Genomic DNA, 24,497 nt, shown 5'->3' on the forward strand with positions numbered 1-24,497 from the left:
CCTGCAGTTATTGCTGCAAAAGGGGGTCACACCAGATACTGAAAGCAAAGATTCACATACTTTTGTCATATATCTAACACTGGATCATTTTTCTCAATAAATAAATAACAAAGAAAATATTTTCTGTCTCATTTGTTTGATTGGATTCTCTGTCTACTTTCACACATATTCAAGCACCACTGTATGTTATAAATTTAACTGACAAAAAGTAACGAGTTTCAAAGGTTTATGCTAAACATTTTCAGAATAAATGTCTCGGTATCAAAAATTAGTGATGAACCTCAGCTGAATGAATAAAACAGGTGATTATGGGACAACAGGGATTATTAGAATTCTTATTATAATAATGTTATGAAAAATCCACTTACTGTAGCCATATGTAACATCTTCCAAAATAATAGAGTTTTAATAAAAAAATGTAGTTTTATTGTTTTAACAACAATAATAAAATTAGAGCAAGGCAAGTAAAAATATCTTCTGTAATGTTTGGTTTTTATTTATTTATTTATTTTTTTAATGTAACTACAATAATTCAAATAATGCAAAATTGCAAAGGTTTATGCTAAAGATTTTCAGAATAAATGAGCAAAAAGTGTGACCTGACACTATGTCTCGATATGAAATATTAGTGATGAACCCCAGCTGAAGTGGACCTACCCAACCCAACTCCATCACAGTCCACACAGCGTATAGTTAAATAAAAAAGATTGTGTGATAAGGATGGATTACTGCAAAAGAAGTTTGGCATGCAGATGCGAGGGACTTCAACACTTCTAAAATAAACAACTAAGTAAATTAAAAATTCATATAATATTAATCTCACGCTCTTATCGATGCCAATGAGTACCCTTCGTAGTGCCATCGGTGGCTTGCATGCCTAAGGTTGCAGACCTCTTGTCTGATCGTTGTCTGCGAGAGTTTGCTTGTAGTGTGTAAGAGGAAGATTACAGCTGCTTTACCTGATCCACTCCATTAGCTCCACAGTGTCTGGGTCATAAAACTCTCTCAGCTCAGAAATCTCCTCCATCAGTCTGGGCCAGAACTGTCAACAGAAAGACAGCGATGAGTTGGAGGGAGAGCGTGAGACTGCTGTAATGGGAATAACTCACAACAACCAATGATCAACAAAGCAGCCCAACAAACATCCAAATACACAAACATACAAACGCACAATTCATATCTGATTGCTCATTCCCACTGCTGTGTAAACAGAGAAAAAAATAGCATTGTGGAATCAGAACTCTCCTAAATAACACACACAGTGTGATACGAATTCCATTTACGTGCACTAGGATTCCTGCGTGACTGTTTATGGCGTACAGCGACCCAGGCAGCTTAGCAATATATGCAAATAGATACATGACAGCATAGCTGAAAATGTCTTACCTTGTAATAAAGAAACGCCAGTATTACAATAGGAACAGAGTACCTGATCAGTCTCATCTGTGGAAACAGATTAATAACATAAATGGATAAATAACCATATAAATGGGAAGAAACAGGACGTAATGGTTTATGATCGAGGGCTGTAACTACATTGCCACCTAGTGGGGAAATGAAATGTTCAGCTGTGTGCACATTTGCACATTTATGCTGAAAAAAGTAAACCATTCCTTACTGAAACTCAATATTATTTCATAACATTGAGCATTACAGCTTCAAAATTACATTTGTATATAGCGATATGTGATAACCGTGGGCTTTCATACGTGCTGAATTTTATTATTAGACCCATGTTTTTTTGCTATTGCTTGTATTGAGTATAGAGGAGAGCAGGGTAAACTGGGTAAACTCTATTGTATCCTTAATCTACCAAACCTATTTGTTATATGAACATATAGAAGTGCACGAGAAAAACAGACAGTAAATTTGTAACATTACAAACAAAAATGTAAAAAAAAAAATGTTGCTTATGTTGGTGAATCGGCAACATAGTCATGTAATAGTTGCTGGGAAGCAAAGTGTGTCTGATGCTTTGGGGTAAGATACTGTGAGAAAGTTGTGAGCTTTGCAGCCAATGCAAGAAATATTATTAGAAAATGTTGAAAATTGCTGCACTAACTGCATTAAACTTACAAAAACGTTAAACTTTTTTATGAAAACATGTTTTGATTTAGGAAAACATTTTTATGAAAATGTGAATAATATGCAGAGAGATAAGACTTGGAATTGGACTGTGCATTAGTAAGCGACTTTTATATGAAATGTAAATTATTCATGTGTTCCTCTCACATTACACAACATACCTCTAACATGAGACAAGTTTCACTGGAAAACATTGTTTTTCATTAGACAGTCATATTTATACAGAATATATATCCTGAAATATGTTACTTCTTATTACTTCTGTCCACGAGGTCTGAAAGACCTTTCTCCTCTACAATGCGTTTATGTGTGCATTCAAAAGTTTTGTGTAAGATTTTTTTAGAAAACTTTTATTCAGCAAGGACACATTAAAGTGACCAAAAGTGACAGTACAGACATTTCTATTACAAAATACGTATGTTTTAAATAAATGCTTTAGAACTTTTTACTCATCAAAGAAGTATTATTGATAATAATGAGAAATTTTACTTGAGCATCAAATCAGCATATTAGAATGAATTCTGAAGGATCATGTGACACTGTTGTAATGGCTGCCATCACAGAAATAAATTACGTAAGATATATTAAAATAGAACAGTTATTTTAAATTGTAATAATATTTCATTGCTGTTTTTACTGACATTTTCCAAACTTTTGAATGCTATTGCCAATATCTCTCATTTACAATGTATGTGTCTGCTAAATGACTAAATGTAAATGTAATGTAAATGTATGTTTGTGTGACAGATCTCAGTGGCTCACCGTGGTTTTAGTGTTGCAGTGAAGGACCCTCAGATACAACGACCACACCTCCTTACCACACACCCCAAAGGCAGCGAAAGCACACATGTGGCCAGTCCACAAATATTTCATTCTGCCAGCAGCAAAGATAGAAATCTATCATAAAGCTCAGACAACACACTGCAAACATGAAAGACTCGAACAGCATTCATTTTCAACTCTATTACTATTCTGACACAAAACTAAACTTTATGAAGCGATATCGCAATGTTCTAGCATAATTCATTCATCATTAAAATCTCGAATGAACCGTCAACTTGGGATACGGACTAATAAGATGAAGAAGATCACAAATCAGAAGCGGTGTGGAGGACAGGAAATGAAAGTGGAAGCAGAAAAGAGGTTGAAATTGAGATGCACCATAGCAGCAGCAGCAGGGAATGAAATTACAGATGGTAGAGTGAGAAAAATACAGAAGGAAAATATTTGCATGGAGGGAAAGAGATATGTGGTATGAAAGCAACGAAATTTTCCAATTTACAACTTGTTTACCTCATAGTGGAAAAGGCGAGCAGGCCGAAGAAGACGGTGTGCAAGAGATTGTAAGCGACGTCCGGACGTATCCTAAAGGTCCTGTCCTCTTTCTCCCTGCTTGCTTGGCCTGACCCATTTGTGCTGGGATGAAGAATTAGGAATCAAACAAGAATACTACCACACATTAAAACATAATAACAGCTGTATTATTCAGAGTTCAAGGGTGTGTGTGCTTTCTTAAAAGTCTAGAAGGGTTAACAGCCTATCTGATTAGTGTGTGTGTGTGGTGCAAAGCCTCTGGGTGTTTATGGGCTCCTGTGATTCTGATAAGAAAAGAGAACAAAAAAGAGGGCCACAGCAGACCTTAAAGCAACAGCAAATCTGCTTTGAACTGAACATAATAACAGATTTAAAAGCCCTAATGAAAAAACTACATCTAGTGTCCAATTATTGTGTAGCACATCTAATAAAGACTAATAACTCTAATTGTAAATTAGCATTATGACCTGTGGTGGACAAGGTGGTTATGAAGCTATAATCACTGCTCTGTTGGTCATTTTTTCAGCCCATTTTTGTGCTCTAATTAGAAAAATTAACATTATGAGAATATTTAAATTCCCAGATACACGTCTCGTTAACGCGTAGCATACGGCATGGTAGTGCACCTGAGCATTTCCCACAGAGAGGAAGTGATGCGGTAGTTTTACCTGAGATTAGAGAGTGCCACCAGCAGCAGCAAGATGAAGAGCACACTGAGTGTGCACAGATACGGATAGAGCAGCACTGTGCCAGCCAACCGCTCAAATGTATCCAATGGCAACAAGCCAAAAGCCTCTTCGCACAGATAGAGACTGGCATCAAAGTCTCTGAAAGAAAGAGGCAGGGAGGGAGTGCGGGCGGCAGGATATATATTACACAGATTATTGGGAGCAGCCATTCATCCGATCATCTGAAATGGCTTCATAAATATCTAGTGGATGAGCAGATTATATTGTGTGCCAGATGTTATTTTTCCACCAGAGCTGGACGCGGATTAATGGCTCGCTCTAGTCTCGGAGTAGATCTCACTTCTGAATAAGACACCACGATATGGCATTTGACTGATGATAAAAGGCTTAGATGTAGCGCCACAAGAGATGACCAAAGACTTACCTCGTTGCCCCGAAGCCAAACTTGGCCTTTATGAACTTAAAGATGTGCTCATCGGATTTCAGTTGGAGTATTTTCTGTCAATTAAAATGGAGAGAGTGATGGATGAAATCATTCAAGTAAGTGTCTCATGAGATCGGGGATGTGGGTTTTTATGAGAGTGAGATATGAAGAAAGACAATGAGAGTGAAAGCAAAGCTAGTGTCTCAGGAGGAGACGGTAGAGAAGCTCTATTTTATCATTAATGACAGGGCGGATGATGTAGAACACGATTCATAGCTCACCTTGGCTGAATAATTGATGGTGAAAGTTAATGTGAGGACTAGGAGTGTGTGAAGAGCCAGTTTTCCTACTCGTATGACAAAGCCGCCCGTCTTTAGTCCCGTCTGAAAGCCACACATGCACACAGCAGGTATTAATAAATAAACTACAACACCATTCTTAGCCTCAGTTTTCAATCAAAATAGAACTGGGTGTTAGGGAACACAGATAAAGCTTGGGCAAGAAAACAAAAGTGATGAAGTGTCTCATGCAAACATTTTTTAGTCTAAAACGGATGGGATGCGTTTTCAGGAAATCTCTTTAAAGTAATTGCTTTCGGTTCATAGTGATGAGTGTGCCTACTGCACTTAGACATCGCCATCACATGGAACTGACCTAATACATCATTTATTTAGTTGCACTAGGCCTAATTCATTATACAGGAAATATCAATGAGCACATGTGACTATTAGGAGAAATGACATTAGTGAGCCTGTAACAAAAAAAAAAAAAGATGCTTTACATCTAACTGCTTCACATGTCATTTTTTCCATCTCACCACTTATTCAAATAAAGTAAACAAATTTGAAGATTGTTTGTAATCAGATTTGTGTACAAACATTTGATCATAATCTTTAAGGAGCATATTAACATATTCAGTACAGTCTAAACCATAAACCTTACAAGGAGATCTGCTTAATGTCATTCTAAGATCTGACAAAATGCTTTAGAGCAGGGGTGGCGAACGTCAGTCCTGGAGAGCCGCAGCCCTGCAGTTTTGCTTCAACCCTAATCAAACACACCTGAACAATCTAATCAAGGTCTGAAGGGTTACTAGAAAGCTACAGGTAGGTCAGTTTTAATTAGGGTTGGAGCTGAACTCTGCAGGGCTGCGGCTCTCCAGGACCGGAGTTCGCCACCGCTGCTTTAGAGACTACAGTATTGCAGATGAGCACATGCTAAAAATTACACACCCTGGATGAAAACACACATATTGAATAGATAAATACATACAAAAAATGGTTTTATGCTCTTACTTTCCCAACTTAATGTTCACTGACCTGGAAGTGTTTGATGAAGAGGGCAGACACAATGAAGCTGAGCACCAGAGAGCCCAGAATCATAGAATTGCAGAACTGCAGTAACCACACCAATAACAGACTCAACACCTGCATCAGGTACAGAGAAACCACCTACAGGCAGAAAGAAATTAATATCCAGCCTCACATGAACTTCAAAAGGTGGAAAGTCTCTCAAATGTGTCTTTGAGTGTTACCTGTTCCGCTGTGAGGAAGTCCAGGCAATCCAGAGTAAAGATTATAAGGGCCTGCACCAGCAGGACAAACTGATTGAATTGCCATGTCAAACAGAAGCAGAAGGTGGAGACGAACACCAGCCACAGTACCACCCTCTGTGGTAGAAAGCACATGAACGCAAAACAATGTTCAATTCTAATCACCAAACATACAAAAACCTTGTTCTTTCTTCAGAGCTCATACAATGAGAATATTTCCAGTGATATACCATATGTCAGGAAAGCAATTAAGAGTCTGTGCTGAGAGAACATACTGAGAGAGAACAAATATGTGCTCGGCAGAGTAAATATTTCACACATACACTTGCAATTGCTAACCTCCATTTCATGTTTCATAAAACCATTTCACAACAGCAGCAAGCAGTCATATTTATCACAACGTACTGTCTCGTATTTTCTCAGTTCTTCAAGTCATATTTTCTTTTTTTCATTATTTGCCATTTTTCATTAATTTGCCTGAGTAAACAAAACTGACTGACTTATTTAACTGGATTACATTTATTTAAAGCTGAAGTTCGTCATTTTTTCTGATTCTTTCTCCTATCTCATTCTAATACGGAGATAATGCAATGTAAGCCATTTTTAGATTCATTTCCCTGAAAATTGTAAACACTGTGGCTCTGTGGTGCTATCACAACGGTCCTGTCCCAAATGGCACCCTACGCCCTCACAGTCTTCCTCAGAGCCCATACTTTTGTGATGTAATGCTGATTTGACTGTTGGGTAGAAATCTGCAGTGGAGCTCGCCTTAGACAAACGGGACACCCTACAGTTTTGGTGAACATGGGTAAATGGCGGCCACTGTGAGTCTGCAAGAGTACAAGTGCACATAAAGTGTGCCATTTGGAACAAGGCCAACATTTCACTGTTTGAGCATCCCAACCAGGGGTGCGTTTCCCAAAAGCAACTATGGTCGCAAGTTCCGTCGTTACCAAAAGATTTCAGTGGAAATAACTACCATAGTTAGCTAACGATGCTTTTGGGAAACGCACCCCAGCTTGACACAGCAACACTGTTTTAACCAATAGTTTGAATTTGGGGCAGGGTTATCGGTTTATCCAAATACCTGAAGGCAGAGGGAGTGTTCAGAAACATATTTTTCCATTTCCATTTGGTGATGCTGGTGGCACATTTTTGGATCTCGCTCATGTCATCTGGTGACAGTAGTTCTCAAGTCAACAGTTCTTGAGAGTCAAATTTAACAAATGGTTGCAACATTTCCCAAGTCACATTACACTAGCTGAACTGAGAACAGTCTCGGACTTGGACATGTCTGCATTGCAGATATTTATTGAGTGAGCTGCTGAAATTATAGACCTTAGTCAGGGTAGTGGCATATTTAATTTTTGATAGAAATTAAAACAAGGCCGTGATGGCTAGAAGTATAATGTGTTCAATGGATTGCACTGTTGTTTAACAACATGTGAATTGTTCAGCTGATTGTTCAATTAAAAAAAACAAACAAAAAAAAAAACTCTGTAGACAAAACTTCATAAAGCAGTTTTAAAAGTTGTGAGTTGTGAAAAGTAGGGGGTGTACTGTAGGACCTTTATAGAGCATGTGCCATTGTAAAGACTATCTTCAGGTTTTACTAAAGACGCGCAGTGATGAATTAGTGCTGAAAAGGCGTGGACACAGTTATTTTTGCGCCTGACCTTATTGAATATGCATTTGTAGGAGTTTCCCTTCCAGACGCAAAATTTATGGGAGGAAAGTATTCAAATGAATCAGGCAACATGATTTACTAACGTTTATGCTCATCAAATTACTGGTATTTGCGCCGTTATTTAACACCCAAATAAAGCCTGTCTTAAACTATTTTGCGCTTGAAATGGTTGCAATTATTGTTGCTGGGAGGCGGCACCGCAGAGAACAGAGAGCGCGTGTAAAAGGGAGAGGATTTTTTCCACATGTATTAATTTATTTAGAAAGCAAGAAGAACATATTGTCCAAACATATCGTTTGCCAAATGCCAAGCCGTGTTATTTTTAATTTGCTTCAAGAAATAAAAGACGACTTGGAACCCCCAACTAGGAGTCACGCACTACCATACCAGCTCTATCAAAAACTTCTTGCAAACCTTCATTTTTTGGCCTCCGGTCCTTTTCAACGTACTATGGCTTCTTTATTTCTTTATTCTTAATTTGTGACTATGCTAATTTGCGCTGCACTTGGTATATTGCGTTGGTCGATATGTAAATGAGATGTTGCGTCTGTGTTCTTTAATTTGCGCATTGTTAATAAATAACCCGCAGAAATTCCCACGCCCATCGGCACGGTTTTGGAATTGCGCTCTCGTGCTAATTTGCCCTGTTTAGTAAAACTGGCCCTATAAATCTATCCCTCACATCCTGGTTTTCATCTGCATAAAATTCAGTATGGTGTCTAACCTAAGGTCTATGAGCATGCATGAACCAAGGACTTGAATGAGGGGGTGAAAGGTAAGTTTCTTTAAAAACAAATGCATAGTATATGCATTTATTTTATATATAAAATACATTATTTATTTTATTAAATTTAAAATAAATATTGTTTATTTATTTTTAAGTAATATTTATTGTGCCAACCCAAAGAGGTACAAAATCACTTTCACAGACTTTTAAATTAACTGTTTCCTCCTGGTGGAATGACCTGCCCAAATCAATCTGAGCAGATGAGTCCTTAGCCATCTTCAAGAATCAGCTAAAAACACATCTCTTCCATCTTTATTTGACCCTATAACAACTGCTTGTATTCTTTAAAAAAACACTAGCTTCTCTAATCATTTTGTATTCTATCTATTTGTTTATTTTTATTTATTATACAATTAACAAAAGCAAAAAAAGGCCTCTACCACTAGCTTGCTCTATTCTTTTTCTATTCTATCCGTTTTCTTTTTTTATTATATAATAAAAAAAAAACTTGCTATGTGTACTGCGTTAAGCTAACTGAGACTTGTTATAGCACTTACAAATCTTAAAGATTCCTAAATGCATCTACTTTCAGAAGGCCAAATAAAGTGCTTTTGCTTTCGCCTAGAAACACACAGCGTCTCCCTGACATGGCTGCTTCAACACTAACTGCGGTTACTGAAACCACGCCTTCTTTCTTTGCGTGCACATTTGGGCACATTATGCAAATATTCCCACAAAGTGACCTAGATATGTGGAGGCGTGTTAGAATGAGCCGTTTTAGGGGAGTGTGGCAGAGTCTTAACTTTGATAAAGAATACCTCTTTGGTTTTGAGACTTTAGGTTTTTGCAACTTCAGGGATCTTATCTATGCACAATCAGCTTGTAACACTCCAAAGAGAAAGGAAAACTTGAAATCGCATCATATGACCCCTTTAAACAACGTCTTATTATAATATGTAAAAACTGTTTAGTCAAGACATGAAAATAATTTTACTACTGAGTATTATGTATGCAGTGTTGAAGCATGTATTTTCGCCTGCCAGGATGACAGCATTACATATTAGTGATAATTAATTTAGTGACGATGTAAAAGAAATGTTGAATATTTTTTGAACTGGCTCACTGACACAAATTGTCAGAAAGAACTGGTTTGTGTTAAAGTATGAATCTGAAATAGTAATGGAATAGACATCTAAATTGATCAGGATATAAGATTACCTGGTGAATAGGTTTTAGCTGTGGCCTTAAGTAGCAGGTTATGGCAGCCACCTGAAGAGCAAAGAAAGGTATTGACCAGTTCTCCCTTAGTGAGATGGTAAACTCCACGCGTGTGGTGTCCACTCTGCACACAAATCAAGTATGCAATCAAACACAGAAAACACAAGCTTAAGCTGTCAGAAAAGAAAACATAAGAAAAAAGTGAAGAGTTGTAAAAGTGTTATTTTTTCAATGCTACAGTATTTTCTACAACGTAGGAACAACTATAAATAAGCCATTCACAAGTTGATTTCCTACAATGTGTAAACTTTGTGGTGCAATCAAAACATTGTGCTGCTTGATTGAGCTTCCCAATCAGCTCGACAAATAGTCTGGTGTGGGAATGGATTGTTTCTTAAATATTAATACTGCTCCAGGGGGAACATCCTATCAGGTGCCTGTGCCTGTAGTATTGAATAAAAAGAGCCCTAAATGACAAATTTCATTTTAGTGCTGTCCTTGAGAGTTTCAATTCACATTTTGAGAAACATATCGGCTTTGACACTTACCTGAATTGAGATGCACACTGCATCATAATAAGCATCGATTTACACCAGATGGACTGCAAAGGTGAGTTTTGTGTGTATGATAGACTGATTGTGCACACACACCTGTTGAGAATGTACCAGACTCCACTGAGGGCTCCAGCCAGCCAGGAGTCACTGAGTAACCAACTAGTGATAAAGAGGGCGATGACATACACTGTCTGCAAAGCAAACACTGTGTAGATGTAGAAATAAATTGGCTCCAAGTAGGTCTGCAAAACAAACAGACACACACATACATACACAATGGGAAAAATAAGCTGATTCTGCAAAAGCCCAAGAGAATCCATGCATCTTACAAAGAAAACAGAAGTGACTGAACACCTGGATGGGAAGTATTCTGTACAAAATGCTAAGGAACACTTCTTGGTAGATATTCATACGCTGTAGGATGTTTATTGTTCTCTTTGATTCAGTAGTGTCGTCATGAATTAGCTCATAAAGACCTGTGAACACAAGAACACACACAAACCTGGTAAACTTACAAAAAGTCAAAATTTGCACAAATAAACTTTGGGCCAGATTGGCTAAACAGGGCAAATTAGTACAAGAGCGCAATTCCAAATCACCGCCGATGGGCGTGGAAATTTCTGCGGGTGATTTACTGACAACGTGCAAATTAAAGAACGCAGACGCAACATCTTATTTACATATCGATCAACGCAATGTACCAAGCGCAAATTAGCGTAGTCGCAAATAAGCAGAGCCGATGCTCATCAGGTGCGGGTGGTCTACTTACGACACAGGTGCAAAATAGTTTAAGACATGCTTTTTTGGGGCGTTAAATAATGGCGCAAATACCAGTAATTTGACGAGCGCAAACGTTAGTAAATCACGTTGCATGATTCAGTTACTCCCATAAATTTTGCGCCTGAAAGGAAAACTCCTACAAATGCATATTCAATAAGGTCAGGCGCAAAAAATAACTGTGCCCACGCCTTTTCAGCCCTAATTCTTCACTGCGCGTCTTAAGTAAATCCTGACAGTACTATTTTAACACCAAAAGATGGTTTGCACTGGTGCAAGCTGTTATTAAATCTGGCCCTTTGACTCTTATCACTTAGTATGAAGCTAAACTGGTTAATTTGATGAATTATGTTATTTTGTAGTACTGCAGCTATGCAAGATTCACTAAAATCAGAGCCGATCCTCCCTATACGCAGAATATGCAAGCTGCGTAGGGCCCCTGAAACACCAGGGGCCCCCCTTGCTCTCAAAGATGATTTGATTTTAGTTTCGTTTTTGAATTTGGCCAGCGGTTATGAAAACATGAATGATCATTTATTTTAATGCAGTGCACTGTCGCCCTTTCTACGTAAAAAATCAGTCAAATCATGTAATGTGAATGTCGTACAGTCTTGCTCGAGACTAAAAAAACAAGTTGAAAGCGTATCCCCCACCCCATTATTATTATTTTTTTTTTCAGCAGTTGTTACTCTAGTCTTCTGTCACATGATCCTTCAGAAATCATTCTAATATGCAGATTTAATGCTCAAGAAACATTTCCTATTATTATCAAATTTGAAAACAGTTGTGGTGCTTAATATTTTTGTTGAAACTGTGATTCATTTTTTCATACGTGTCCCTGCTAAATAATAAAAAAATAATAAAAGCACTGATTTTTATTTAACCTTATTGTCTGTCTGTGTAGACAACAGTATGTAAATCACACAAAACAACTGATTGCTCAGCAGCAGTGACAGTCCTGTGCTTTAGACATAAAATTATTTTTCTTTCAGTGTTTACTATGCTGCCTTACAAAGGAAAAGCACAATATCTACATCAACACTAAAATATAGAACATTTTATTTGGCTAAATTTTGACTGCTTTTAGTATCAGTCTCACAATCAGTTTTCTTTGAAACATAGTTGAGCCTAACCCATTTGTCACAGACAGATCATAGTCAAAGAGACTAGTATTTTGACAAAATGTGTAGTTACTATATTTTGCCTTTGTATAGCAGTATGGCTTAGATAACAATTAGAGCTCATTTGCAGGCAATGACACTTTAATTTGAAAGGGTTCCATTATTGTAAATGCAGGACAAAATTTCCACTAAATGGTATAATGGAAGTGGATTCCAAAATTAAACAACCTCAACCTACTTTATCACATGTAGTAGGCTACTACAGCTGTGACGTTTTACAGTAATCGATTTCTAAGATTGCTTAATAGAAAAGCAATGCTCTTAACATGCTTTTACTCTACTATAAGTACAAAGGTCCAATTGTGGGGTCTAGAGAACAGCTTTTGGCACCGCTGCGGTTCTTACCATTTCAGTCTCAATGGGTAATGACCTAATTGTGATGTTTTTCAGTGTAGAAGCACAAAGAGAATCCATTCCAAATGGGGCTGTTAGGCCAATTAGATTGAGCAAAGACCACTTAGAGCAAAGTTGTACATTTCCTCTATTTTCTGAGACCGGTCACACTGATATGGTTATATAATGAAGCATTCCTTTGATAGCTCTCAGATTACATAAGTGATAACAGAAAGCAGACAAGAAACTTGGCATTTTGGACTGAGCTAAATAAACTAAAAGGGAAAAACACAAATGGAATCAAGCATGTACATATCTGAAAATTTCTTATAAGTAAAGACGGTGATGAAATAATACTTTCCCTATAGCAGTGGATCCCAATCCTGGTCATGGAGAACCCCCAAAAGTGCATGTTTTTGATGCCTTTCTTATCTGACACACACTTTTGATGTCTTGGAGTCTTTACTAATGAGCTGATACGTTTGATTGGGGAAACATCTGTGCAGTGTTTGGGGTTCTCCAGGACCAGGATTGGGAACCACTGTCCTATAGGAGCAATATTTCTACATTTATGTATGCATTTAGAAGACGTTTTTATCCAAAGGCGACTTACAGTGCATTCACGCTATACATTTTTTTACCAGTATGTGTGTTACCTGGGAATTGAACCCACGACCTTTTGTGCTGCTAACGCAATTCTCTACCACTGAGCCTCAGGAACACTTTTCTTTACATAAAAAGAAAACCCAAGGACTTTAACATCAGTGTTCCATCAGAAAGATGACATGACGCAAGAGTGATCGTATAACCTGTAAACCTGTCTTGTGAATTAGATTTCAGTACCTTGCTGTATAGAAGGCGCCTTCAACATCTGTTTGTAGTAGGAGTAATAAAGGCCACATTCTGTCCGGAAGGAGATTTCACGCTCGACTTCCTACAAATGCAAGAAGAGAGGATAAGATTCAGTAAAAATGACCTATGACAAGAAGCACAAAAGGAGTAAATGGTGTTAAAATGAAATACATTTCCAATCTGAGAAAGAAATCAGAGCAGCTATCTTGACCAGAATAAACAGAGATTTCATTCGCAATAAAAGCCTTGAGGAAGAAAAAAAAACAGGTTTTGTAAATATGGTGGTGTTTTATAGTGGAAGTGGTTTTCAGACAAAAAGATCCATATGCTCCACAAAGATTAGAGTCATATGAAATTTGGTTTGAGAAGACGACACTTTTATTTTTATTCATAAAACAGCTTTAACGCTCTTTTTTTTTTTCAGAAAAACTCAAATACAAAGAGGCAATTTTAAGATATAAAAGTATAAAAAAACAGAAAGCAACAATAACAATGGAAGATAACACAACGAGAACTGGTTGAAAAGAAAATGACCTAATGACCAAGTCTACTACTCCTGATACAAAGAGCGCACATTTACATTCACATTCACTTTGTTTAACAATGTTTCTTAGCAACATTCTTGCAAACAAAAATGGAGACAGATTCTTCTTTGGCTTACCTTTAACTGTGAAAACCACAGCAGGTTTTCGTGTATAGAATAAACACACCATGCATGAAACAGCCCAATTGCCCCTGCCAACAGTAATCCTGCTGCTATGACAGCAGCCGGCCAACAGTTTTGTCCTGGAATGTGATTCCATGAAAGCTTTACACTCTCTTCTGTGCCCTTCTGCCCACTCTTGTACTCCCTCGGATTGTCTTTCCCCCCAAAGTTTAGCAAAGGTGGTCTATCCTGGGCGGCCCCTGAGTTATCATCCAAATTGCTATTCCTCTTGCGACGAACCTTCATTCTCAAGGATTATTATCCTCCGTCTTCCCTGCCTTTCTTGAAGGTTCCTCTGTCTTTCCCTGTTTGAGACCGCAAGCTCTTTTGTTTATCTGTCTTTCCAGAGTTACTTGCCCAAAAACTTCATAGCACATGTATTAAAACAATAAAACAAAACCTCATGAGATCATTCTAAGCTCCGGTCGGCACCAAACAGCAATCTGTCAGAGGAACATTTTACATGTGATCAGAGAGAGGGGCTGAGACAGGAAGGAAGGCATGTGGGCCGCACAACTGTGACCTCTTGGTAGTCAAGGGGAAAAAACATAAAAAGATTGGGGGGAAAAACGCTTGAACATCATTTAGAAAAAAAATTAAGAACATTTGTAAAAACAGTTATTTGAACTAACAATAGAATGACATCCAGTTTGAAATTAAGACTGTGTGGCGCTATAACCGACATGGGCATGACTTCACACGCAATGAATTTAAAAGCGTCCCAAATGCAGCTGTCTGCCGCTTTAGGGTGGTGTCCCAGAAGAGGAACATACTGGACTTCAAATGCCTTTGTTCAAAAAATAATGGCAATATCGTCATTTACGAAGCTAAGTATACTGGAAAACCAACTCCTGCTGAGAACATTTACACAGCCTCTTTGAAATTTACTGCTGTTTCCCATTGAAAGAGTGGAAACGATTAGAAAAACAATGTGGAATCTGTCTGCGCTTCTAATGGAGCTTTCTGCTGCAACATTTGATTAGCTGTTAACCAGTGGACATTCCCACAGCTCTCCCTCTGAAACAGAACAGGTGATTCATTTGCCTGCAAATAAAGCACAATCAAATGCTCGCTCAGTCATGGAGGCGTTTTTTATCCGGAGAATGAAAGAAACACATGGGGACAGAAACTCTGGTCATCCATTCAGTCATCATTCCAGTCACGTTCAGAAAAGCAAAAGTACAGATAAAAGTAAGATGACTCATAAGCAAGCAGTAAAATACCAGCCAGCATGCATGAGCTTCCTTTTTCCACTGCTGTCACACTCTGACTTCATTTTAAACTTGAGATTACCTTTTTGTGCTCTCCATTCCACATGCTAAAAATTTTTTGAATAGGACTCTAATATGTCCATTGGTTACTTTTACAGCAATGTCCCCTTATCTGCAACCCATTTTGTCTTAGACCCTCTACTAACAATCTGAACCTGGTGCATTTATTTAGCGATAAAGCCCTCCAAAAATTGGGTTTGGAACGATGAGTTTACCCTGTCCACTTTATGTTGCATCTTTAACCTAGATGAAAAATGCAACATACTGTAATCAGGGGGCTAGTCCAGGATACAGTAATTATTCGACATGTTCTTTAGACTATTAAGTATGCCTGAAAGCATACAAAATAAAGACATTGCAAGTCTAAAAATACCCTGCAAACACATTGAGAAAAAAGCACTCTTATCTGGTGTTATGAAGTGTGGTGCATATTCAATTTTGTGAGATACATTATGTTCTGAGAAACAAAATAATCTGAGGACAAAATGTTCAAAGCTCACATGAAAGCAGCACAGGTTTGGCTCTTGTTAGATTCACTAAATGAAAACTAGGCCTTGGTTCCAACAAAAGACGCAAGTCACACACACACACACACACACACACACAGACACAGACACTTGCTCTCAAACTGCATTGCACAATAAATAAATAAATACATAAACTAAACTAACCCTATTGCAAAACCGGCGGCAGTAAATCTTGCACTGATTGGGAGATGTGGTTAAACTACTCCTGATCTGTATTATTTTAATGAGCGAACTGGGATACGGGGACATGCTGATTTCTGAACATGACATAACTTTTTTGGCATGGTGGTTTCATCTGTTTCAGGTCTGGAAGTCATAACGTGATCTGCAGCCCAAACTCTGGCTAACTGTTTATGTGCCTGTTACGCCACAGAGGGAAAGAAAAATAATCTGTCAGCACATATGGAAAACAATTCCTTTTCAAGAGGAAATGCATGAAAAATTAGACAGACAAGAACACCATCACTGACGAAACGCAAGCACACATTATGAATCTAGATCTCTTGAGCTGTTGTTTACATTAGGAGCATAGCCTAAGAACACTAAAAATCCTTCAAAGCCTGAAAAGAAAATGAATCACAATGGAAGGTTGTCTCCCTGAGTCTCTGGATATTCACTGTTTCAGGACACTGAACATAAAAAAGCTCTGGACTTTACCTTTATATTGGAGAACCAGAGGTCATTTTCATGAAGTGTAGCCACATAGATGCAGCAAAGCAAGCCCAGACTAATTCCCACTATTGAGCCAGTCATTACACACAAGATTGTCCACCATGAGAAACCACCTGGAGAGAATGACAACAATATTACCCAGACCATAATATTAAACAATAAACATGGTAAACAGGAGGAGAGACATGCACAGAGATCTATGATTACAATTATATGACAATTTATGTATAAAAATCAGTGTTTTGAATCTGACACATGATCAAACTTTAAATACTTTGCATGTAGATATTCATATCTCAAGGTTCTGGCATGATCTTAAAGTGATACTCCAACCAAAAATGAAAAATTAATTTCTCATGTTGTCCCAGGTTTATGTGAATTTTTTTTTAAAGATGAACACAAATTAAGTTTTTTTAGAAAAACTATCTATCTCTGAGTCCATATAGCTAAAGCTTAAAAAAAAAAATACTTAAAGTGAATACGACGGTAACCCATATGAAATTTCTACTAAAGCGAAGTGATAAGTGTGTGGGAGAAAAATAACTGTCATACCCATGTTCATGAGTTCATGCTTGACGTAAACATCAGCCATTTGTGAAAAGTCACATATGCTCGTACAACAAAGGACCCTTTTTATAGACTGTGATAATGCGTCATGAAGCTTTTTTTCATATTTTCATTTTTTTTTTAAATATATGTACATTTTTAACACTACACTTTGTATTATATCACCTTTGCATGAAATTACAAAGAAAAAAAATAGTTAACAGCTTTGAGGGTGTTTCTAATGGAGCGGCTATGCAAGTGACAGTAAATTTGACATTGTTCTCTCTTCTGACAGCCATAATCAATTTCTCTCTATTCTTTTCCTTTTTTAATACAGTCATGAAAACCCTATTGTGGATTTTTTTCTTCTTTTACTATTGGAGTAAATAGTAATGCAAAAAAATATATTTGATGTAGTGTTCAAATTCAGCACTATGAACGCTTATCCAAATATGACAACTTCCGCTCCTGAGAAACCTGGAAATGTGAAAAGAATCCAGTGACAGTCCTCTGTGCTTCCGCATTACTTCTTGTGTGAGTTCCACACACATGCTTACGGCACGCTTCACAACATGTTGACATTTTTTTCATTTTTGGGTGAACTATGCCTTTGAATTCAATGGTATCTACTTTTGCAACAAACAGCACTGACCTGTTGCAAACCTCTCTCTGGGTTCAGCTGTACAATCAGGCTTCAGGTTCTGAACGCTGGGCCCCGGGTCCTTCCCTCTATTGCCCTTCCTCTGCCTGAGGGCAGTCATACTGGAAAACAGGCCTCCAGTCCTGGCAAAATATGTTCAATAATAATGACAAAACCATGTATACAAATCATATAGATAGATAGATAGATAGATAGATAGATAGATAGATGCATGTGTGACCCTGTCTGTGAAATCCAGGCTAAAGTATCAAAATCTAATGAGATAGCAAGCATCAAAGTTTGATTTTTAACTATTAATTTCACAATGATTTCAATCTTTGACATGGCCTTACTTCGTCAATATTAAATATATCAAGGTTACATTTTCGCATAATGTATGGCAATGCATGGCAAACCTGCGGTACTGAAAATACTGTTGTTTGAAAGTACTGATATGTACGAAGAACATACACTTTTAAGACATAGATAGATAGATAGATAGATAGATAGATAGATGCATGTGTGACCCTGTCTGTGAAATCCAGGCTAAAGTATCAAAATCTAATGAGATAGCAAGCATCAAAGTTTGATTTTTAACTATTAATTTCACAATGATTTCAATCTTTGACATGGCCTTACTTCGTCAATATTAAATATATCAAGGTTACATTTTCGCATAATGTATGGCAATGCATGGCAAACCTGCGGTACTGAAAATACTGTTGTTTGAAAGTACTGATATGTACGAAGAACATACACTTTTAAGACACCCCAAGTTAATTAGAGAGTCGGGAATTCGCACTCTGGTTTTGGGTAAATTATTACAGCTATGATGAGATAATACCGAAGTCCACATGAAAACATAATACACCTGTTTCTTCCTGCATGTTAACAGTGTGATGTACGTGTAACTCCATCAGCAAGCAATTGACAAAGCTCATTAAAACCCGCCTCTTTTGCGGTGTTGACAAACACTTCGATGGCATACAACGATCTAGTCCCGTTATAACGGAAACACTAGAGCTAACGGTGTCAAAATGTCTCCATTCACGTTGCTTTATGACACTTTCGCGAACTACGGGCAAGTTCAACAGCCGGAGAGCGTCCGCGACAAACAAAAGAGCGCACTCGTGGTTATGATAGCAAGGCCCGCTAAACAAAACAATAAAGCATCGCGACGCGCTTATTTCATTCATTCATTCATTCATTCATTGGCAGGCCTGTGTTTTGCAGCGGCGTTTCCTGCGCACAGCTCAGCAACAATGCCAGGAGATCTCAGATCGCATCAGCCGCTGATCTGGTTCTCCGGCTAGGGGACAGGACAGGCAGACAGCTGCCTGCTGCCTCACCTCGCTCGTTCCCCGTCCCTTTCACTCACTGTAAAACGATGCACATTAATACGCGCTAATACATTCTCGTCTCTCACCCTGTTCAGTGAAGCTAGTAGTTCCTTATCGGAATCGGATGTCCGGTAGCTCCTCCCTCACGGACAGTCGCGTTCAGCCTACGAGCGGAGCGGCGCGGCGCATGAAAACAAACCTCTTCTCCATACAATTAACATGAATAAATATCAAGACAGAACATTAAACCCGCTAGCAGTTCGTTAAATCAGAGCCGTGTTGTTGTTCTTCCGCAGCACACCGCGGCGTGGAGAAATGAAGGAGCAGTCATCCACTATCACATCCAGCGCCTCTCCCTCCTGAGAGACTCATACCTCTGAGTCTCAGTAGGCCTACCTGTTGAACACCTGCCCCGGGACGCATGGTCACGACACCCATAACGGCCAATAGCTCTGGATCATTTATATGGTAACTGTGCTAAAGTAGGCTACGGCACGGAATTATTTGCTAATGGTGATGAAAACAATTTAAAGTCCTTTTTTAACGTTGCTTATATGTTCTGTCGCAGTAAGGACACAAACATTATTTCACGCATGTTGTAATAAATTTTCGTTTATTCCAGTTTAAGTCGGTCCTATATTAGTTAGGTCCAATTAGCAGTGCAAGAGAAACGAAATAGGTAGGCCTGATCAGGATACACTGAATGTGTGACATGCACAAAATTATTTTATCAAACATTTCAACAGATTAAGCTGAAAATCAGATGACTGCAAGCATCCCTCATTAATTTAATGAAGTGAGTATTGGATTTGTCAATATATGTAATATTTGACAGTACAGTGACAGGTAACAAAAAGAAAAGTACACATTTAAAATTCATTTTTTTTTTCTAAATCTTGTATACACTAAATGTATAATGTATAAAATGTATACATTTCCACGTAATTACTACATAAACATAGCCATATCTAATCATGTTTGTTGGATGTAGTCATGTGATTTTCCTCAGACCCAAGCTTGGTTATATTACATGCAGTGTTGGGGAGAGAGTTATATAATTTAATTACAAAATAAATGTAACTGTAATCTGTTACAGTTACTGAGAAAAAATGTGATTAAATCACAGTTACTTATAAACACACACACACACACAGATTTGATTTCTTTCCCAAATTGCATTGACTACTCCAAAATATGAAACACCAATGTTTCAGGGGTTTATGACACAGAATAGGACACATGCTTATTTGATAACTGCTTTATTACCTATTTGGGTTTATGTATGCCTATATGCTATATTTTTTTAAGATTAACTGTTTTTTTCCAAGGTATTGTAGATGTCAGTGTTTCCTGCCATAGCTATGCAAAACAGTTTGTGGTATGCTTTGAAATTAAATTATTATAATCAATTCAAGTAATGAAGGATTTGAAAGTCTAACAGTAGTACTGTAAGGTTAACCCTGCCTGCTTTAAATGTTTGAAAATGAATAACAATTGAAAACTTTAATTTGGAAAAGTAATCAAAAAGTAACCACATGTAATCTGTTACATTACTTTAATAAAGTAATTGAAATAGTGAAATAGTTATATTTTAAATAGGGTAACTTGTAATCTGTAACCTGTTACATTTCCAAAGTAACACAAATTTCTTCCTAACACAGTTTTTTTTTTATTGTTTGATATATCACCCTGACTAGAATGTAACTATGTTATTGGGCAGCCATATCACCCTGCAGCCCAAGACTGGTTGCCCACTGAAGCTAAGCAGGGTTGAGCCTGGTCAGTACCTGGATGGGAGACCTCCTGGGAAAACTAGGTTGCTGCTGGAAGAGGTGTTAGTGAGGCCAGCAGGGGGTGCTCACCCTGTGGTCTGTGTGGGTCCTAATGCCCCAGTGTAGTGATGGGGACACTATACTGACAAAAAGCACCGTCCTTCGGATGAGATGTTAAACTGAGGTCCTGACTCTCTGTGGTCATTAAAAATCCCAGGATGTCTTTCGAAAAGAGTAGAGGTGTGACCTTGGCATCCTGGCCAAACTCGCCCATTGGCCTCCTAACTATCCCCATATCTGCTGATTGGCTTCATCACTCTGTCTCCTTTCCACCAATGAGCTGGTGTGTGGTGGGCGTTCTGGCACAATATGGCTGCAGTCGCATCATCCAGGTGGATGCTGCACACTGGTGGGGGATGAGGAGATACCCCCTGACAATGTAAAGCGCTTTGAGTGCCCAGAAAATTGCTATATAAATGGAATGAATTAATTATAATTAATTATTGCCTAATATTAATTGAGAATCTACATTAATAATTTGTAAAAAAAAAAAAAAAAAACATTTGCCACACTACTGGACTATTTAAGAGAACTGAAAAAAGGGAACTGTTAAAAAGAACTGCAGTTAACATGTTAAAAGATGGTTAAAATGAAGTTGAACTTTAAAAAAAATCCTCATTATTTATCCACAGCACTTGCTAACACTGGTGATTTGAGGTTAGACACATCCCTGTCACTGATTCTGATTTGTTTGAGATGCCATTTACTAAATTAATTATACCATATTCATTTCTTTACAATTGTTTACAATTATGAGAATGCACAACCATGCACAACAACAATGGACACCATGGTTTGCTTCCCTTTTGTGAGGGTATGCCTCAGATATGCAGACTCAGAGCAGTTTAGCTCCACCAGCAGCAAACGCTGTTTGACTGCACCTTGACTACTGTTGGCTGTCACAGCCTCCAACATCAGTAAGACTGAATACCCCTGTCTGTGGTGAAATAAAACGTATTTCTTTGGCATACAGACTTTAATTAAATGCCTCCTTTGAAAGCATGTCTTCCTCTTTGTCAGCGTTCAGTGAAAGCAACAGCAGAGCAACATCGAGGGAAGATTTAAAAGGCAAGTGGCCAAACTCATACACAGTTTAGAAAGTGGCTTCGTGCATTTGTGTGATTTCATTTCACCGTTATATTTAGCTAAACACACTCTCTGTGCAGCCTTTGAGATTTGGTCCTGCTTTCAGAGGGTCATCGGTTACAGTATAGAGTACATTCTGTTTAGAAACAAATCAAAAAGACTAATGCCACATCTTTTATCACTGTAAATGGGACTGATAACTCTTCTCGCCTGCCTTTTCTCTTGCCTTAATTAGATACTCCAGCCAACAAGGATGGAACAACCTTGCCAGCAAAATGTGAAACTGGAGGTACAGTCACTTTAGGTAAGATGAGTGGTTACTTAACTCTAGTAATGATCTGAAAACAAAAACGTATAATATTCAATGACGGCTTTTTATGCATGCCACTCTATGTCATTGTCAACAGCTCAATATATGATGAGTTATTGGCTTAACAGGCTGTTGGGCCCATGAATACTATACACGTTGTCTGTTTGGCAAATGGAATTTGTTGAAATGTGGTCAGTGAAACGCAAACACTAGCCTGTGGGATTATTGTCTTCTGCCTGGGAGAAGCTTCTGCTCGATCTTAAAGGCTTTGTTTTATGCAAACGGATATTATTATTTCAGAGTGGCTATTTACACTAAATGCAAATAGCCCATTTTGTTGGCAAGGGTTATTTAAACTAACTCTGCCCACCAATATCTGATTGCGACTAACGCCACTTCAAAAGAAACCCCTCTGGTAACAGGAACAGTGGTATGGAGAATAAAGATAATGGATTTATCTTTTATTGCGACTGACGTGAGTTCCAATCAGCCTTTTTCCTAACCTCATTCTTCTCCCTTTTCCACTGCATATCAGCTCAGATAGTAATTTCTTTTAAGAAATGGAGAAAATCAAGAGCCTACCAAAGATGTAGTATACCTATTATTGAAATTGTTTTAATCTCACAAGCTGGCACACATACTGTAAAGTGCGCAGTTCATTTTGTTACCACACTCAAAACTGTGGCTCACAGAGGGTTTAATATAGGGTTGGCAGTATGTGAAGGGATAGGCTTTAGGGACAAGTAAGATCCAAATAAGGTAGCATCCATTTGTGATGTTAATAAATATAAGATTTAATATATTTGCATATACAATGTTGTACAATACACTTAGCTGCAAATAGTATCTGTCACTATTTTGCACTAATTATACATAGCATCTAGTACTATTTAAGTGCAAAGAACATCTAACTATTAGTTTAAAGAAAAAGTTTCACTTAGTGCAAACAGCCTCTGCCTATTAATTTCCTTGCACTATCCGTGATTAAGCATCATAATCTTCTTAAATGTAATTATTATTCCTCAAAATGTGGAGGGATCGAATTAAGTGAGGTGAACATGTCCCCACATAATGTTTGCTACTCCTGCCCCAAGTTATGTGTGGGCAATATAAGCAATAAAAGCTATAAAAAAAAATAAAAAAAAAATTGTATCACTTATTGGTGTCTCTTTTCTGTTTAGTGCTTTACATGGAGAAAAAAAAGTACCGTATAAATACAAAAATGTATTCATTTATTGCCTGGCTTTATGACATAATATACAACTCTATGCGAAGGAGATGTGTTGCACTGCGTGAGGCAGTGCAACACTCTAAAGTCCACCTGCATCAGTGCCCTGAGAGGTAAGTGACCGTTAAATCTATTCTCCAGACCTAGTTTAGAATTAGAGTACCAGAGGCATATTCTTGGACTATGATTTCGACAACCTGTATTACTGTAAAAATGTAATTTGAAATTAATGGACAGAAAAAAAGATTGGTTTTCAATCTTGTGGTTTCAATCCTGTGGTTGGGTTTTACAGACAAAGATGATGAAACCAATTGTACATATAACTGAAAGGGTTAGTTCGCCCAAAAATTAAAATTCTGCCCTCATTTACTGACATATAAAACTGTATAACTGTCCTTCTTCTGTTCAAATTACTTTGCCACTGCAATTTTGTGTTAATGTTCTAACCTTGCTCTGGAACAGAGTTTCATAACTCAGGGTTACTCTTTAAAAACATGCAAGCCATTGCTCAATCCATAATCAAGTGGCCTTAGGTGAAGACAATAACCTAAGGTCAATGCAGTGTAAAAAGCCTTAGAGACCTTACACTTTAAACAGCTTCTATAACTCGTACATATACTTAAATGTGAGACCACAAATGCTGTTTTATTTAAGCACTTGCTTGAATTTGGAGAATATACAGTGGCACACAATCAGTGTTGGGAAGGTTACTTTGGAAATGTAATAGGTTACAGATTACAAGTTACCCTATTTAAAATGTAATAGTAGTGTAACTTTTCAAGTACTTTATTAAAGGGGTCATATGATGCTTTTTTAAAGATCATTATTTTGTGTATTTGGTGTAACAGAATATGTTGACATGCTTTAATGTTCAAAAAACACATTATTTTTCAAATACTGTACATTATTGTAGGTCCTCTATGCCCCGCCTCTCTCAAACGCTTCG

The 24,497-nt window shown here is 37.8% G+C and overlaps 1 protein-coding gene across 4 annotated transcripts in view; it reads right to left on the minus strand.

Annotated features, from left to right (window-relative positions):
• The window catches only part of LOC107696657 (probable C-mannosyltransferase DPY19L3), a 53,580-nt gene extending 34,069 nt beyond the window's left edge, over positions 1-19,511 (minus strand). The window contains exons 1-16 of one of the 4 annotated variants that reach the window (XM_016497113.1): positions 19,492-19,511; positions 17,768-17,898; positions 16,555-16,682; positions 13,385-13,475; positions 10,605-10,726; positions 10,347-10,492; positions 9,697-9,820; positions 6,047-6,181; positions 5,832-5,963; positions 4,794-4,895; positions 4,513-4,586; positions 4,068-4,226; positions 3,379-3,501; positions 2,848-2,959; positions 1,387-1,443; positions 960-1,042 (exon numbers count right to left, since the gene is read on the minus strand). In XM_016497113.1, coding sequence (XP_016352599.1) covers positions 960-1,042; positions 1,387-1,443; positions 2,848-2,959; positions 3,379-3,501; positions 4,068-4,226; positions 4,513-4,586; positions 4,794-4,895; positions 5,832-5,963; positions 6,047-6,181; positions 9,697-9,820; positions 10,347-10,492; positions 10,605-10,726; positions 13,385-13,475; positions 16,555-16,682; positions 17,768-17,876 — 1,697 coding nt within the window. In that variant the 5' untranslated portion in view covers positions 17,877-17,898; positions 19,492-19,511. The other 3 variants (XM_016497111.1, XM_016497112.1, XM_016497110.1) reach the window with 3 other exon arrangements.
• Positions 19,512-24,497: the final 4,986 nt, after the last annotated feature.

The sequence above is a fragment of the Sinocyclocheilus anshuiensis genome, unplaced genomic scaffold, assembly GCF_001515605.1.
Source record: "Sinocyclocheilus anshuiensis isolate Anshui unplaced genomic scaffold, SAMN03320099.WGS_v1.1 scaffold502, whole genome shotgun sequence".
In the NCBI taxonomy this organism is placed as follows: Eukaryota; Metazoa; Chordata; class Actinopteri; order Cypriniformes; family Cyprinidae; genus Sinocyclocheilus; species Sinocyclocheilus anshuiensis.